The 13,691-nt window shown below is 34.8% G+C and overlaps 1 protein-coding gene across 2 annotated transcripts in view; it reads left to right on the plus strand.

The window, feature by feature from the left end:
• LOC121418449 (WD repeat-containing and planar cell polarity effector protein fritz homolog) overlaps positions 1–13,691 on the plus strand; it is an 82,786-nt gene that overhangs the window by 21,420 nt on the left and 47,675 nt on the right. For both annotated transcript variants that reach the window (XM_041612333.1, XM_041612334.1), the window contains exons 10-18: positions 349–411; positions 1,939–2,029; positions 3,275–3,311; positions 6,644–6,714; positions 7,145–7,195; positions 8,786–8,857; positions 9,569–9,660; positions 11,602–11,700; positions 12,681–12,786. In XM_041612333.1, coding sequence (XP_041468267.1) covers positions 349–411; positions 1,939–2,029; positions 3,275–3,311; positions 6,644–6,714; positions 7,145–7,195; positions 8,786–8,857; positions 9,569–9,660; positions 11,602–11,700; positions 12,681–12,786 — 682 coding nt within the window. The remainder of the gene's footprint in view (positions 1–348; positions 412–1,938; positions 2,030–3,274; positions 3,312–6,643; positions 6,715–7,144; positions 7,196–8,785; positions 8,858–9,568; positions 9,661–11,601; positions 11,701–12,680; positions 12,787–13,691) is intronic.

The raw sequence follows: 13,691 nt of genomic DNA on the forward strand, positions 1-13,691 counted from the left end.
ATGAGGATCAAATAGATCCCTTTGTGAAGTGATGACCCTTTTTATGAAAAATTAGTATTATGTTGGTTGTAGGAGTGTCCATGTGTAAACTGCTAAAAAGTTGAGAACTAGATGGATTCGATACTAGTAGTAGATTAAGAAAAGGAAAAAGAAAATAGTGCTGCAGCAGCTTATTGAAAGAATACTTTGTTACAGCATAGAGGCAAAGGTATTTGCAATAGTTTATTCCCCATGGCCGATGTTTAGAGTTATGTTAGCTATCTTGTTTTTAAACTTCATGTTTAATAATCAATATTTATTTGGGATGTAGATTGTGATATTTTTGATAATTTTCCTTTCTTTCTCCAGAACCAAACTAGAAGAAATTAGTTTTGTCAGGACAGAGAATGAACCGTTTGCAGTTGATTTCAGGTATAAACGTAATTGCTGTGTTGTTAACATGATGATGCAAATACATAAAGCCTTTTCAGAGGATGATTATTATTACATGTACCTGGCTTTAGCTGAGGTCTTAAATGTCCATCATTTTCCTTATGTTATTCACTATCTTGCTATTGATTTGTAAAAATCGATGATCTGTAAAAAAAAGATATATATTGCTTCTAATTAACTTCTCGATTTTTACTTTATCACAACTATCACAATTTGATTGGATGATATCATTCCTACATTTGAAATGTACCTTCCTTATTTTCAAAGAACATTTTTTTTTCATTTGGTACTGAAAATGAATCACAAGGTGCAAATATAGGTTTCTACAAACCAGATAACAAAAACAAAGTTTTGAAAGTGCTGCGTAATTATATCATGCATTCCAGTAGTCTGATATGCAGATTTACTTCACTTTAAAGGACAAGTCCACCCCAACAAAAACTTGATTTGAATAAAAAGAGAAAAATTCAACAAGCATAACACTGAAAATTTCATCAAAATCGGATGTAAAATAAGAAAGTTATGGCATTTTAAAGTTTCGCTTCATTTCACTAAACAGTTATATGCACATCTCGGTCGGTATGCAAATGAGGAACTGATGACATCACTCACTATTTCTTTTGTATTTTATTATATGAAATATTTTTATTTTCTCTTCATTGTCATGTAAAATGAAGTTTCATTCCTCCCTAAACACGTGGAATTCCATTATTTTAACATTTTGTGCTTCAGGCCAGGAGGTCCTAATTGTCAAATTCGTAAAAATTGAAATATTGTATAATTCAAACAATAAAAAACAAAAGAAATAGTGAGTGAGTGACGTCATCGACTCTCATTTGGATGTAACTGGCTCGTTCATATAACTATTTTGTTGAAAATAAGCGAAACTTTGAAATGTCATAACTTTCTTATTTTACATCCGATTTTGATGAAATTTTTAGCATTGTGCTTGTCTGATTTTTCTCTATTGATTCAAATCAACATTTTTCTGAGGTGGACTTGACTTTTCATGACGGAAAAAAGGGAATGAGAGTTAACCTTTTCTTTTCTAAATTTTCAGAGATAAAGAGTAAAGAGTAAAGAGGAGGAAAAAGTTTATGCACAAATAATTATGATGGTCCTTGCTACATCCAAACATTCTATTGAATCGTGTATATGCAGATGCAATAAGTGTGTAAATCAGTGAGTTGTCTAAAATTATCAAATAGTGTTGATATTATGGTATCCTCAATCACATGGGAATTTCAGCAAAATTTACCAATGCCCATTGGCATGGGGCAGATCAAGGGGCAATGGGCAGATACCTTGTTTGCTATACATGTTGCTCTTGGTAATCACCTAAGTTTGTTGTTTTGCAGGGATTTTGAAATGCGTGACCCCACTTTTAAACAATCAGAGGAACAGAATATTCAACATTCTGAAAGAGAGCATTTAAAATAATGAATAGAAATTCCCTGTTAAGGAGATTCATTGGCTGTTCATTGTTGTTTTTTTTATTGGTGATAGCTTGAACCAGCCAAGACACATACATACATTGGAGGTTGCAGCAGGTCGAGCCAGCATCGATACCTGCATCTATGAGTGTTCAAGGAGTAGGGTGAGTTATAACCCTATTACTCTTCTCACTTCTACAAATTTAGGCAGCTTTGACATTAACAAGATGACTATGTTGTGCCTATAAATTTTATGGGATTCACTGAGGATCAACGGTATGATGGTGGGCCCCAAGTCTGCGCACCTAACAATTTGAGTTCAGATTTAACATGATTTTTTTCTTATTACACAAAATCTTTGAGTTGATAATGTTCCTTATATTATTAAGAGTAAGTGTACAAAATTTCACATTAAAAAATGAAAGAAAATATAGGATTTTCTTGAAAAAACTTCGGGCAGTCATTTTCAGATTGAAAAAAACAATGGTACCCCATGTCTGCGCACTCATTCACTTTGCACACGTTTCGGGGATTTTGATGACAAAGGCTGCATTTTTTGAGGCCGTCACATGAAATGCCCTGAATCCATTATTTTTCCACCATTTTGAGTCAGACTTTTTAATGAATACCTGCCTATGTATTGCATTTGTAAAGTTCGTGCTCGTTGCGTATCTTCTTTAACTAGAAACGCGCAGATACGCGGGTGCGCAGACTTGGGAGACCGCGCAGACATGGGGGAACTGACCATACATGGTTTGGTATTTATTGGATCGTGTGTCGCAGTTACAAAGACTGAATTGCACATGGATATACAATATGTATATTAAAAGATGTACAGTGTCATAACTGGGCCCCGTCTTACAAAAAGTTACGATTGATCCAATCAATGACAACTATGGACGGCCAGAAATGTCAACATCTATTATTCATGTTTGTTCAAAGTATTTTCTAGCTATGATGTATATTCATGCATTCATTGTTTTCTTGAAAATTCACTGGGCTTCTCTTTGCAAATAAAGGACGTTGTGCAAAATTTTTGGAGAACAAAATTATGACACTGATGGATTTCCATAGAGTTACGATTGATCAGATCAATCGTAACTCTTTGAAAGACGGGGCCCTGGTATTATTTACATGATTAAAAAATACATGTATATCACATACTGCATGCAATAAATAACACTTCTGCATATTGAACCATATTTACGATATAGGGGTAATGTAGAGCAAATGATTAAAATAAAGAAGGAGGAGGAGCATGAGAAGGAGAAACTACTACATGTTATGAATTGCTCTTAGCTGGATTTCATAGATGTTTTTTTCAAGGTATTCATTGGTGGCCAAATTAATGCTATTTGGTATTATTCAACATAAAGAGCAGAATACTATGTTTTTATTTTATTTTTCAGATACAAAGGGCTTCAGTGACGTCAATACCTCTGAAATGTAAGCATTTATTGACTTAATTTCTTGAAATTACTTTGAACTGATTTTGAAATGTTGCTATGAAAGGCTGATGATGTATTTCATCCTCACTTTTATGAGAATACAGTGCATATCAAAAAAAAAAACGGGACAGTTTTGTTTTAAATTATGATGTATCTATTTTTTCAATTCAATTCAATTCTGGTTTTATTGTGAAAATGGTACATGACAAAAGTCCGAAGACTCATATCACATTTGCAAAGTAAAAATGTACATGTATATTATTAAAAGATTACAATATATCACAGTTCTAGTTCTAGACAAATACTCAACAAATAAAGCCAGAAAAAATAATTTTGGACAATCTCAAAAAAAGATTAAAATTGATTGAAATTATAACATTGTAAAACTAACATTGTCAAAATTAAATCAGCAAAGTTGCGAGTATTAAAAACATATATAAATTAACATTTACACTTTTAAAATATCATATTTAAAACTAGAAAAATATGTATATGATGTTAATAGATGCTCTGAAGTCTTCTCTTTCAAAAGCCATTAAAAATATAAGTTTCGTTCATGCTTGAGCGAGCACAGAAAGTTTTTGTAGGGGGTTCCAAAATAAGTTTGCGCACAAATCCAAAGGGAATCGAAATCTAGTCATTCTGAATCAGGTATGACGTTAATCTTTTGAGTCGATTTCCTATGATTCATTTAATGTGTTAATCTATCACGCAAATAATCAATAAGTAATTGAACAATCAATCAAGCAATCAACTAAACATTGAATCAATAAAAAAAATTAGTCATTCAAAAAAGTAAATCTGTGATTCAATCAATCAATCGATCAACCAAATTAACCCATGAATCATTTCTTTCTCAATTCTGAAAAAGGCCACAATCAACCCTTCATTTGTGAAGAACACATTTTCTTGTACTGTAATAAACATCAAAACAAGTAAATTCATGTTTTTTATACTTTTTTTTTTTTAAGGCATAAAATTGGGTTAAAACTTTTCAAAATGATAAGAAAAAAATAGATTGTCTTTTAGCTGTGCATGCTGCCTTTTTGCTTTCTAACAGTTTAATCGTCAACGTATCCTCCATCTCTGTCCATGCATTTCCTTGCTTGTTGGATCATGTCTCTCATGGCTCTGTAGACAGGTTCTCGGTCTTGCCTTAGACTAGTAACCTCGGCAGTGACCCTCCTTCTCATGTCTTGGACATCTATTGGTGGTGTGACAAACACTTAGACTTCAAATAGCCCCACAGGAAAAAGTCCAGAGGTGTGAGATTGGTCTGGAGACCTCGGCGGCCACTCCACAGGTTGGTTAAGAGCGGTGACCCGCTCGTGACCCGCTCACCAAACACTTCTGTCAACCTGTCTGTTATCACCCTACTCCTATGGCATGGGCACCATCTTGAGCACACCAAACTCTTCAGAATTGGCCCTTGCCCTGGCGACGGTATCTGTGCTGATTGGCACGTGCAGGAACAACTTCATTGTTGATTAAGTTGAGGTAGCTTTCACTGGTGACATTCTGGTCAAAGAAAACAGGGCCAACTATTGTACCATTTCCAAAGAGACCGACCCACACGGTTATCTTCATTCGAATGTCGTTCCTCCTGTAATCAAATGCCAAGGGTGCCTGGTCTTTTGGTCTGTATGCCCTGTTGTTATGGGTGTTGACTGTTGCATTTAGGGCAAAACCTGCCTCATCTCCTATGTTGGGTTGGGCAAGCAGCCACTTGCAAAAACGGAGACGTCTTTGGCGATCTCCTGGCCTAAGTTCATGATGTTTTGTAATCTGATATGGATGAAGATGTTGGTCAATGCGTTTTATTCTGTTAAATGTTGCTGATGGAAGTCCTAGCTTGACCCATCAGGATGATCTTGGATGGCTTGATGGACAGCAGTGATGTTTTTCGGCAGATCGTCCACTCCTTTGTCATCCAGATCGACCACGATTGAGGTTGTGGCTGGTACCAGTCGCTGCATACTTCTCAATCTTCGTGTAAACAGTTGATCTGGAAGGACATCTTACATTAGGGAAAACCTCACAAAAACGCCGAAGGACAAGATTCAGATTTTTTTGTGTGGTGATACTCTCTAACTAAGAATGCTCTTTGTAAACTGGACGGGTAAACTGAGGTCTTGCCATGTTGCTGTCATGTACCTTGTGCCAGTGGGACATTGATTCCTTGAAAATGTTGAATTATGTGCTTGAAAGGACAAAAGATGGAATACATTTATCAGGAGAGGATTCATGTCTTTCAAAGGCACCATGACCTTGGTTGCACACAGTGACAGCATCTGAATAAATTACATTTCCCATTGATAAATGTAATGCAAATCCCCTTACTTTGGTCGACCCTTTTTTTCTTGCTAAATGCTCAATGCTAAAATGAAAGAAAATCAGATAGTGGCACAATGAGCCAAAGTGTTTTAGGGGGCTCGATATGGCGTATTTGAGAAGGTTAAGAAGAGTCGGCTGATAAGCAAGTCTGATGACCATATTTCTCATTTTCTTCAGTTTTGGCGTAAGTCTTTTTTGGACCCTGATATGAATGTTCCGTGTTCACTCAAGCATGAACGAAACTTAATATTTTGTAATAGCATTTGAGAGAAAAGGCGTAAGAGCATCTATGAACATCAAAAGAAGGACATCATGATTAGAAACAAAAGTTTTATAAAGTGTTCAAATCTGTCCCGTTTTTTTGATACACACTGTATAATAATTTTGAAGATTTTTAAAAAGTAATTTCTCATCTGATTATATAAGTAGACTGAATATTAAAGGAGAACCTGACAGCATTATTTCTATGATAATTATGATAATCATATGCAGCATTCATATTCTTGTACTCAATTAATGTACCTGGGTTGAGAGTGAGAAAATGTAGATAAATGCTTTGCCAAAGGATGTTAGTGCTGTGGCAGGGTCTGATATATGCAATCATATCATTTTATTAATAACTTTATTTTCTCATTCACTACCACATTATTAAGGGGAAACAGAAGTCTTCAAAATATCTTTAAAAAGCTATAGCTTTTCGTTCTTTTTGAGAGGACATTTATTTCCCCCCAAAAAAGAATTCTCTTTTTCTTATTTTTTTTACGGTATATTTTCTGATACTTAGCAGTGCGTGTATATATTCCAGGCCTTAAAATTAAACAATTATAGGCAAGCCTGGCCACTTTTCTGAAGGGTACATTTCTATATTACAGCACACATATGGGTATTTTTTTTAAAGGGCTTAACAAATCTTGAAGGCCAATTAGAGGGAAGTCAAGCCTTGTCAACTTGGTGTCTTTGAATAAATTCAAGCCCCCTGTTCTCTTTCATATCCAGCTCCAGTACTCACGTATGGCAGAAATCACAATGAGGATAAACTTGTACTGGGATGTGCAGATTGCAGATTGGTAACTATTATTACAATATCATTTTTTATGAGATAACTATTTCATTGCTAAGAAATACACAGAAAATTATATGCTGGGAAAACTATTTTTGAAGTTTATCTTGTATCCTATTGGTTTAATACTAGAATAAAATTACAAAAATAAAGAGCAAAATTGCTGATATTTGTTTATAATCTATCATCTTTAAGTGAAGTATGAAATTTCACAACAAAATATGTGTACGTTTCCATTTATATTTCCTTAGCCAGTGGTATTTTTGATATCCTTTATATTTGTATTTCTATATATTTTTTTCTATTCCTTTGAATTGATAAGATTGATAAATGTTTATCTCCCAGCCATTATCATTTATATTTGTGTTTCATTTGTTTTGTTTTGGGGTTTCGACCTTAAAATTCTGATTGAATGAATATATTTTCTCTGTTTACAGGTTCTGTATAATGAAAGCAAGAGAGTTACACAGTTCATTCAAACTGACTTGGTAGGTTGTATTGATGATTTATATTAAAGTGTATTTTTCTGGCTCTAGAATATTTCTCGAATTTCTGTAAATTTCATGAAATGAAGATCTATCTTTTACAGGCTAGCTATGGGACTCTAATTTGTTGACGATTGGCCAAGCATAAAGTCTTTTATAAATGATGCCATAGCTACGTCAGGAAATCAGTGGAAATCAATTTGGAATAATGATATTGAAAAAGGCAATCAGGGAAATGCATTTGTAGTAATAGAATTATAGAAATGCAAGCATTATTTTATTGAAACAGATCTTTATTATTCCTTGATTATTTTCTTTGATGGAAGTATCAAACTGAAGAGCAGATAGTACAAAACTTAAGACATGTTATTTTCTTTTTGAAATATTGATAATGTCTGTTTGGCCTCCTTGCAATTTGTTCTTACAGATTCAGATTAAAATTCATTTTTTTTTAATGGATGCACTTCATTAGGGCATTTCCATGAAGTAAACATTTTTAAGGTCCAACCATTATTTTTATCAATTTTTAATTCACGAAACAAGCCACATTATTATGATGGCAATACTGCTTTTTGTATGGGTTTCATGACATTTGCTGGGGCGACAATTGCTCTGACGGAAAATATGCATATTAAGCCAAACATAAAATCTACCCTCCAAAACTAATACCTCTTTCATAAACCTGTCCTCCAATTAGCCGCCTAAGAGTAATGCGGATAATTCAATAAAAATTGCGTTAATAAACTCTGAAAATAATCCGCACTATTTTTAAGAGCGCCTGTCCTGAAAAAGGATGATAATCATCATGGCAACCGCACACACCCCCTCCGATGCGGTTGTGTTGGAAAAGGGTGACCTTGTGACCGCTCCATGGCAATTTTCCGCATTACTTTCGAAATGCGTTCATAAAGTCAAAATCTGGTCCCGATGCTGCTATTATGCGGATAATTGCAGCATGAAAATAATGCGGATAACTCTGGTCCTCCAATTTTATGACCAAATTATGCTGCTATTAGCCGCATAATTGGGTTTATGAAAGGGATATAAATAAACTCTGATCCTAATCTTTACAAATTATTCTGAACCAAAATCTCTGTCGGTATGCCCTCTTGGATATTAGACAGGAGCAAATGTCACAGGAGCATATGTCGTGTCACCTTTATTGGAACTAGAAAATGTAGGCAAATTATTTCAGGAAGGCACCATTTATAGGGATGGACAAACATTCTGTATGGAACTGCCCCTAAGCAAGTATAAATATTGTCAATTATGACTTTAACTTCGGAAGGTTTCCATAGCAAAGAATGAATCAACGTAGAAGACTTACAATAAACCATGTTCTTGTATGAGCACAGTTTACACTTTGGTCCTGAAAAGAACCACCCAGACTCAACGTATGTTCTATTAGATCTACAGGACCAAATATAAGCCCCCAATAAGAATACAAGGTGTACCGTTGAGCCTCTGCATTGCCATTTTTGTACACCTTCGGTCTGTCTCAATGTGTTTGCGCATACATACTCGATGTGATATTTGATACTGATATTATATTCATTGTGACCGTGGAGTGAATCTTTTTGTTTCATTCACCAGGTTCCTCAATTCATCTCCTGGCATCCTGGTGATTCAGTGTTCATTGTCGGGAGTACAGCAGGAAAAATACAGGTACAACATTTTCTGTAGATTCTCTGTGAACGAATGGTGCAGTGAACACCAATTCCATTACATTTGTTCTGGAGTCAATTCCAGTGACCCGCTCTGTGAAAATTGATCGATACCGATGGATACTTATGTATTAAATGTCAGAAACTTTGCATCATTGGTGGCCATAGTTCACAGTAACTGCATGGACCATGTTGTTCTCACTGGTGCTTGTTGTCTTTCCTGCATGTAATTTTCACAAAAGACAAAATGAATTTGATTTTTAGTTCTGCATTTTGGTCTTCTTATGCAAATAGGGCAAGTTGTTGCTTCAATTCTTGTTGAGGAAGGGTGATTATTAGTGTGAATTTTCTTATTCACTGTTCACGTTGAAAGCTTAAACAGAAAAGAGGTAGACCCCCCGCCAAAAAAATGAATTAAAAGAAATTTTAAAAAATAAAACAAAATGGAATTAACGCCTGGGAATCTAAACTGCTGGCTAGACTGTAGTTGGTTGCAAGAATTGCTTACTTATCTTTATATGTGTTATTTGATAATTCATGGATATGTAAAAATTGTGCTTTTGTTGACTTTGTTCCTTTTGTTTATACATGTAAGTACAAAAATAATTGCTTAAATCTTAAGGTCCTATATCATGTTAATGTATCAGTGTAGATTATTAAAGCCTTGATATTTGACTCTTGTATTTAATAACCTTTGGCCTTTGACCTGCAGTGTTTTGACATGGCTCTGAATACACTCTTCTTCTACTCAATGTCCGAGCAGCTTGAACCCAAACCAGTTCTGTCCTTAACAACTCATTTCAGGTGAGGAAATATATAATGTGTCCATAATAATGATAATGATAGGCATTTATATAGCTCCATCTATCTAGAAATATTCTATTCCGAGGCGCGTTGTTATTATCATTATTACCCCGGCTTCAGCGCTCATGCATTCAAGGAATTAATCCTGCTGGGTACCCATTCACCTCACCTGGGTCGAATGCAGCACAACGTGGATAAATTTCTTGCTGAAGGAAATTACGCCATGGCTGGGATTCAAACCCACGACCCTTATCCACTGGGCCACAACGCTCCATGAAAAGTACTTTACTAAAAATTGTCACTGATTTATCCTAACCTAATCACAAATATGATTAACAAATGGCATATTATTGTAAAGCTAACAGTCTTATCTTTCATCTGGTGCAAGTCACATGAAAGAGAATTCAATCATGAATGAGTAAATGCAATTTGAAGAAAAGATGCCAAAATGTAAATATTTGTGATGAGTTATGATAAAGCATTGATAATTTTGGGAGACTCGAGAGCCATATTGTAGATCTGTCTTGGGCATCTTCATCTTGTTAAATGAAAAAAACTAAGTCTTCTATTATTATCATTTTGTTTTTCATTTGTAGATTTGAGAGCCATATTGTAGATGGACCCCTACTAAAAACAGCATGTGCTGATAGGGTGTTCCATCCCACAAGTGGTAAATAAATAAATAAAATAAAATAAAAACAGATCTGTCTTGGGTATCTTCATCTTGTTAAATGAATAAAACTATGTCTTCTATGATTATTTTGTTTTTCATTTGTAGATTTGAGAGCCATAATTTAGAACTGTCATGGGTATCTTCATCTTGTTAAATGAAAAAAAACTATGTCTTCTATTATCATTTTGTTTTTCATTTGTAGACGTGAGAGCCATATTATAGATCTGTCATGGGCATCTTCATCTTGTTAAATGAAAAAAACTATGTCTTCTATTATCATTTTGTTTTTCATTTGTAGACGTGAGAGCCATATTATAGATCTGTCATGGGTATCTTCATCTTGTTAAATGAAAAAAAACTATGTCTTCTATTATCATTTTGTTTTTCATTTGTAGACGTGAGAGCCATATTATAGATCTGTCATGGGTATCTTCATCTTGTTAAATGAAAAAAACTATGTCTTCTATTATCATTTTGTTTTTCATTTGTAGACGTGAGAGCCATATTATAGATCTGTCATGGGTATCTTCATCTTGTTAAATGAATAAAACTATGTCTTCTATGATTATTTTGTTTTTCATTTGTAGATTTGAGAGCCATAATTTAGAACTGTCATGGGTATCTTCATCTTGTTAAATGAAAAAAAACTATGTCTTCTATTATCATTTTGTTTTTCATTTGTAGACGTGAGAGCCATATTATAGATCTGTCATGGGCATCTTCATCTTGTTAAATGAAAAAAACTATGTCTTCTATTATCATTTTGTTTTTCATTTGTAGACGTGAGAGCCATATTATAGATCTGTCATGGGTATCTTCATCTTGTTAAATGAAAAAAAACTATGTCTTCTATTATCATTTTGTTTTTCATTTGTAGACGTGAGAGCCATATTATAGATCTGTCATGGGTATCTTCATCTTGTTAAATGAAAAAAAACTATGTCTTCTATTATCATTTTGTTTTTCATTTGTAGACGTGAGAGCCATATTATAGATCTGTCATGGGTATCTTCATCTTCTTAAATGAATAAAACTATGTCTTCTATGATTATCATTTTGTTTTTCATTTGTAGATTTGAGAGCCATAATTTAGATCTGTCTTGGGTATCTTCATCTTGTTAAATGAATAAAACTATGTCTTCTATTATCATTTTGTTTTTCATTTGTAGATTTGAGAGCCATATTATAGATCTGTCATGGGTATCTTCATCTTGTTAAATGAAAAAAACTATGTCTTCTATTATTATCATTTTGTTTTCTTTTTGTAGACTCGAGAGCCATATTGTAGATTTATCATGGGCATCCTCATCGTGTTCCTGGGACAGTATCCCTGATGCTCAAGACTCTATGCTGATCACTCTCAATAGGTAATGTGTATTCAACTGTCAACGTGTATGACTTTCAAATAGTAATATGTAGCTATGTGTCTTGCATATCTACCTACCATATAACAGTGGTGCTAAAAAGTTAGTGAAGTCTACCAGAAAATGAACATACTTAAAAGTGTTCAAATTCTGCCATCTTTTAGATATTTTATTATGAATTCAGGTGATATAATATTACATTCAATAAAGTTTTTTCTATGGGCTGCTGGACATTGTAGGGTTGTTGTCTACATTCAACACTTAGCATAAAGGAGTGCATTTTCTGGTGGGGCTCACCTACTTTATAGCACCACTGTAAGGTGCCTTAGTTACTGTTATATCCTATGAGGATGTTTCACAAAGATTTGAGTCTGGCTAACGTTTGCATTCAATTTCCTAGTTATGTGTTTGGATCTTCAGTGTTGGATGCACTCTCCAGCATCTTTAGAACCAAGTCAATAATACATTGACTTCATTAAAGCTAATTACGTATTCATGTGGTCATATCAGGGGCCTTGCTAGAACTTATTCCTACCAAGTTCGGTCTGTGGAGGTTTTCATTATGCTCCTAGAGATATGACAGAAAAAAAAGGTTGAAATGCAGACAAATAAAATTGTGATGTCATCATTTGGTATACTCTATGCTAGGTATTCTTAACTCACTTTAATTTGAACTCTTGTCTAAAGTTGTGGTTTGACTATGAATAGCCAACTATGACACAAATCTCTAACAGATCGGGTTCGGATAATCAGCTCATCCGACACTCCGATCATTTATAAATGTCTTGGAAGAATAACTGAAATACTTTTCTTTGCCGTGATGGCATGGCAAAAGAACAAAATGAGCAAAAGAAACATGCAATATTCACAAAATGTTGACATTTTTGGCTTTCCTTGATTTTAGCACCGAGTTTATGACCATGACCTGAAATAAATTGGATTTCAGAAAACAGGCCTTAATAATGTATCACTTCATGTTGCAGAGGACCACTTGTATTGGTACAGATGGGACTAGGGGTGATGAGCCGAGGCAGTCTCGGGGCACAGCAGCTTACCCAGCTTTATCTGGCTAATGATCAGATTGATGAAGTAAGTATTTCATTTGTAAGGATGTGAAATCACTGGATGATTTCAAATTCAGTGTTGACATTTTGGTGTTGGTGTTAGGTCAATGTTAACATGACTATGTAACACCAGACACAAAATGAAGATGGTCCTGAAAAGTCACTGACTAGGTGTTGAGCTGTCAATATTGCAGTCTGGATTATTTGTGTAAACTCAGGTAGGTTTGGAGCTGGAAAACATAATCGAAATTGTGCTTCCAACACCAACACTGGACTTGAAATCACCACTGTCATGTACTTTAAGTGTTCAAAATTTCTTTCAAATAAAATCATTTTATTTTTTTGTTATACCTTGTTCCCACTGTCATAATTTGTAGCACAATTGAAACTTGGCCCCGTCTTACAAAGATTTGCGATTGATCCAATCAATCGTAACTCTTTGTAAGACTGGCCCCTGGTCTATATTGTGGAGTAATCGTAGTGTTTGTGGCAGATCTTATCAGATATTTACCGTGTTTACATGTGATCGGCTTTTGGTCAAGAACCGCAAGCCGATGCAGAATCGGCTTTTGGGTTTATCTTGCATCGTGTTTACACGCTGCATCGGCTCGAGGTTCAGAATCGGCTTTTGGGGCAAAAACATGAAATGTTCTGCGCACCAATAATATACGTCATAATAAATACAACGCTGCATCAGTGCGCTTACAATTACGTCACAATGGTAAAGTAAATGAAATGCGCACCAATTGCCGATGCAGAATCGGCTTTCTGTTTACACGTAGTAAAAAAGCCGATTCTGCATCGGCTCGCGGTTCTGAACCTACTATTTTGGTGGTGCAAAATTGCAGATTCTGATTCGAGAGCCGATGCAAGTTAATCGCGTTTACACGCAATGAAAAAGCCGATGCAGCTTGTAAACACGGTAATTGT

The sequence above is a fragment of the Lytechinus variegatus genome, chromosome 7 (genome assembly GCF_018143015.1).
Source record: "Lytechinus variegatus isolate NC3 chromosome 7, Lvar_3.0, whole genome shotgun sequence".
Lineage (NCBI taxonomy): Eukaryota > Metazoa > Echinodermata > Echinoidea > Temnopleuroida > Toxopneustidae > Lytechinus > Lytechinus variegatus.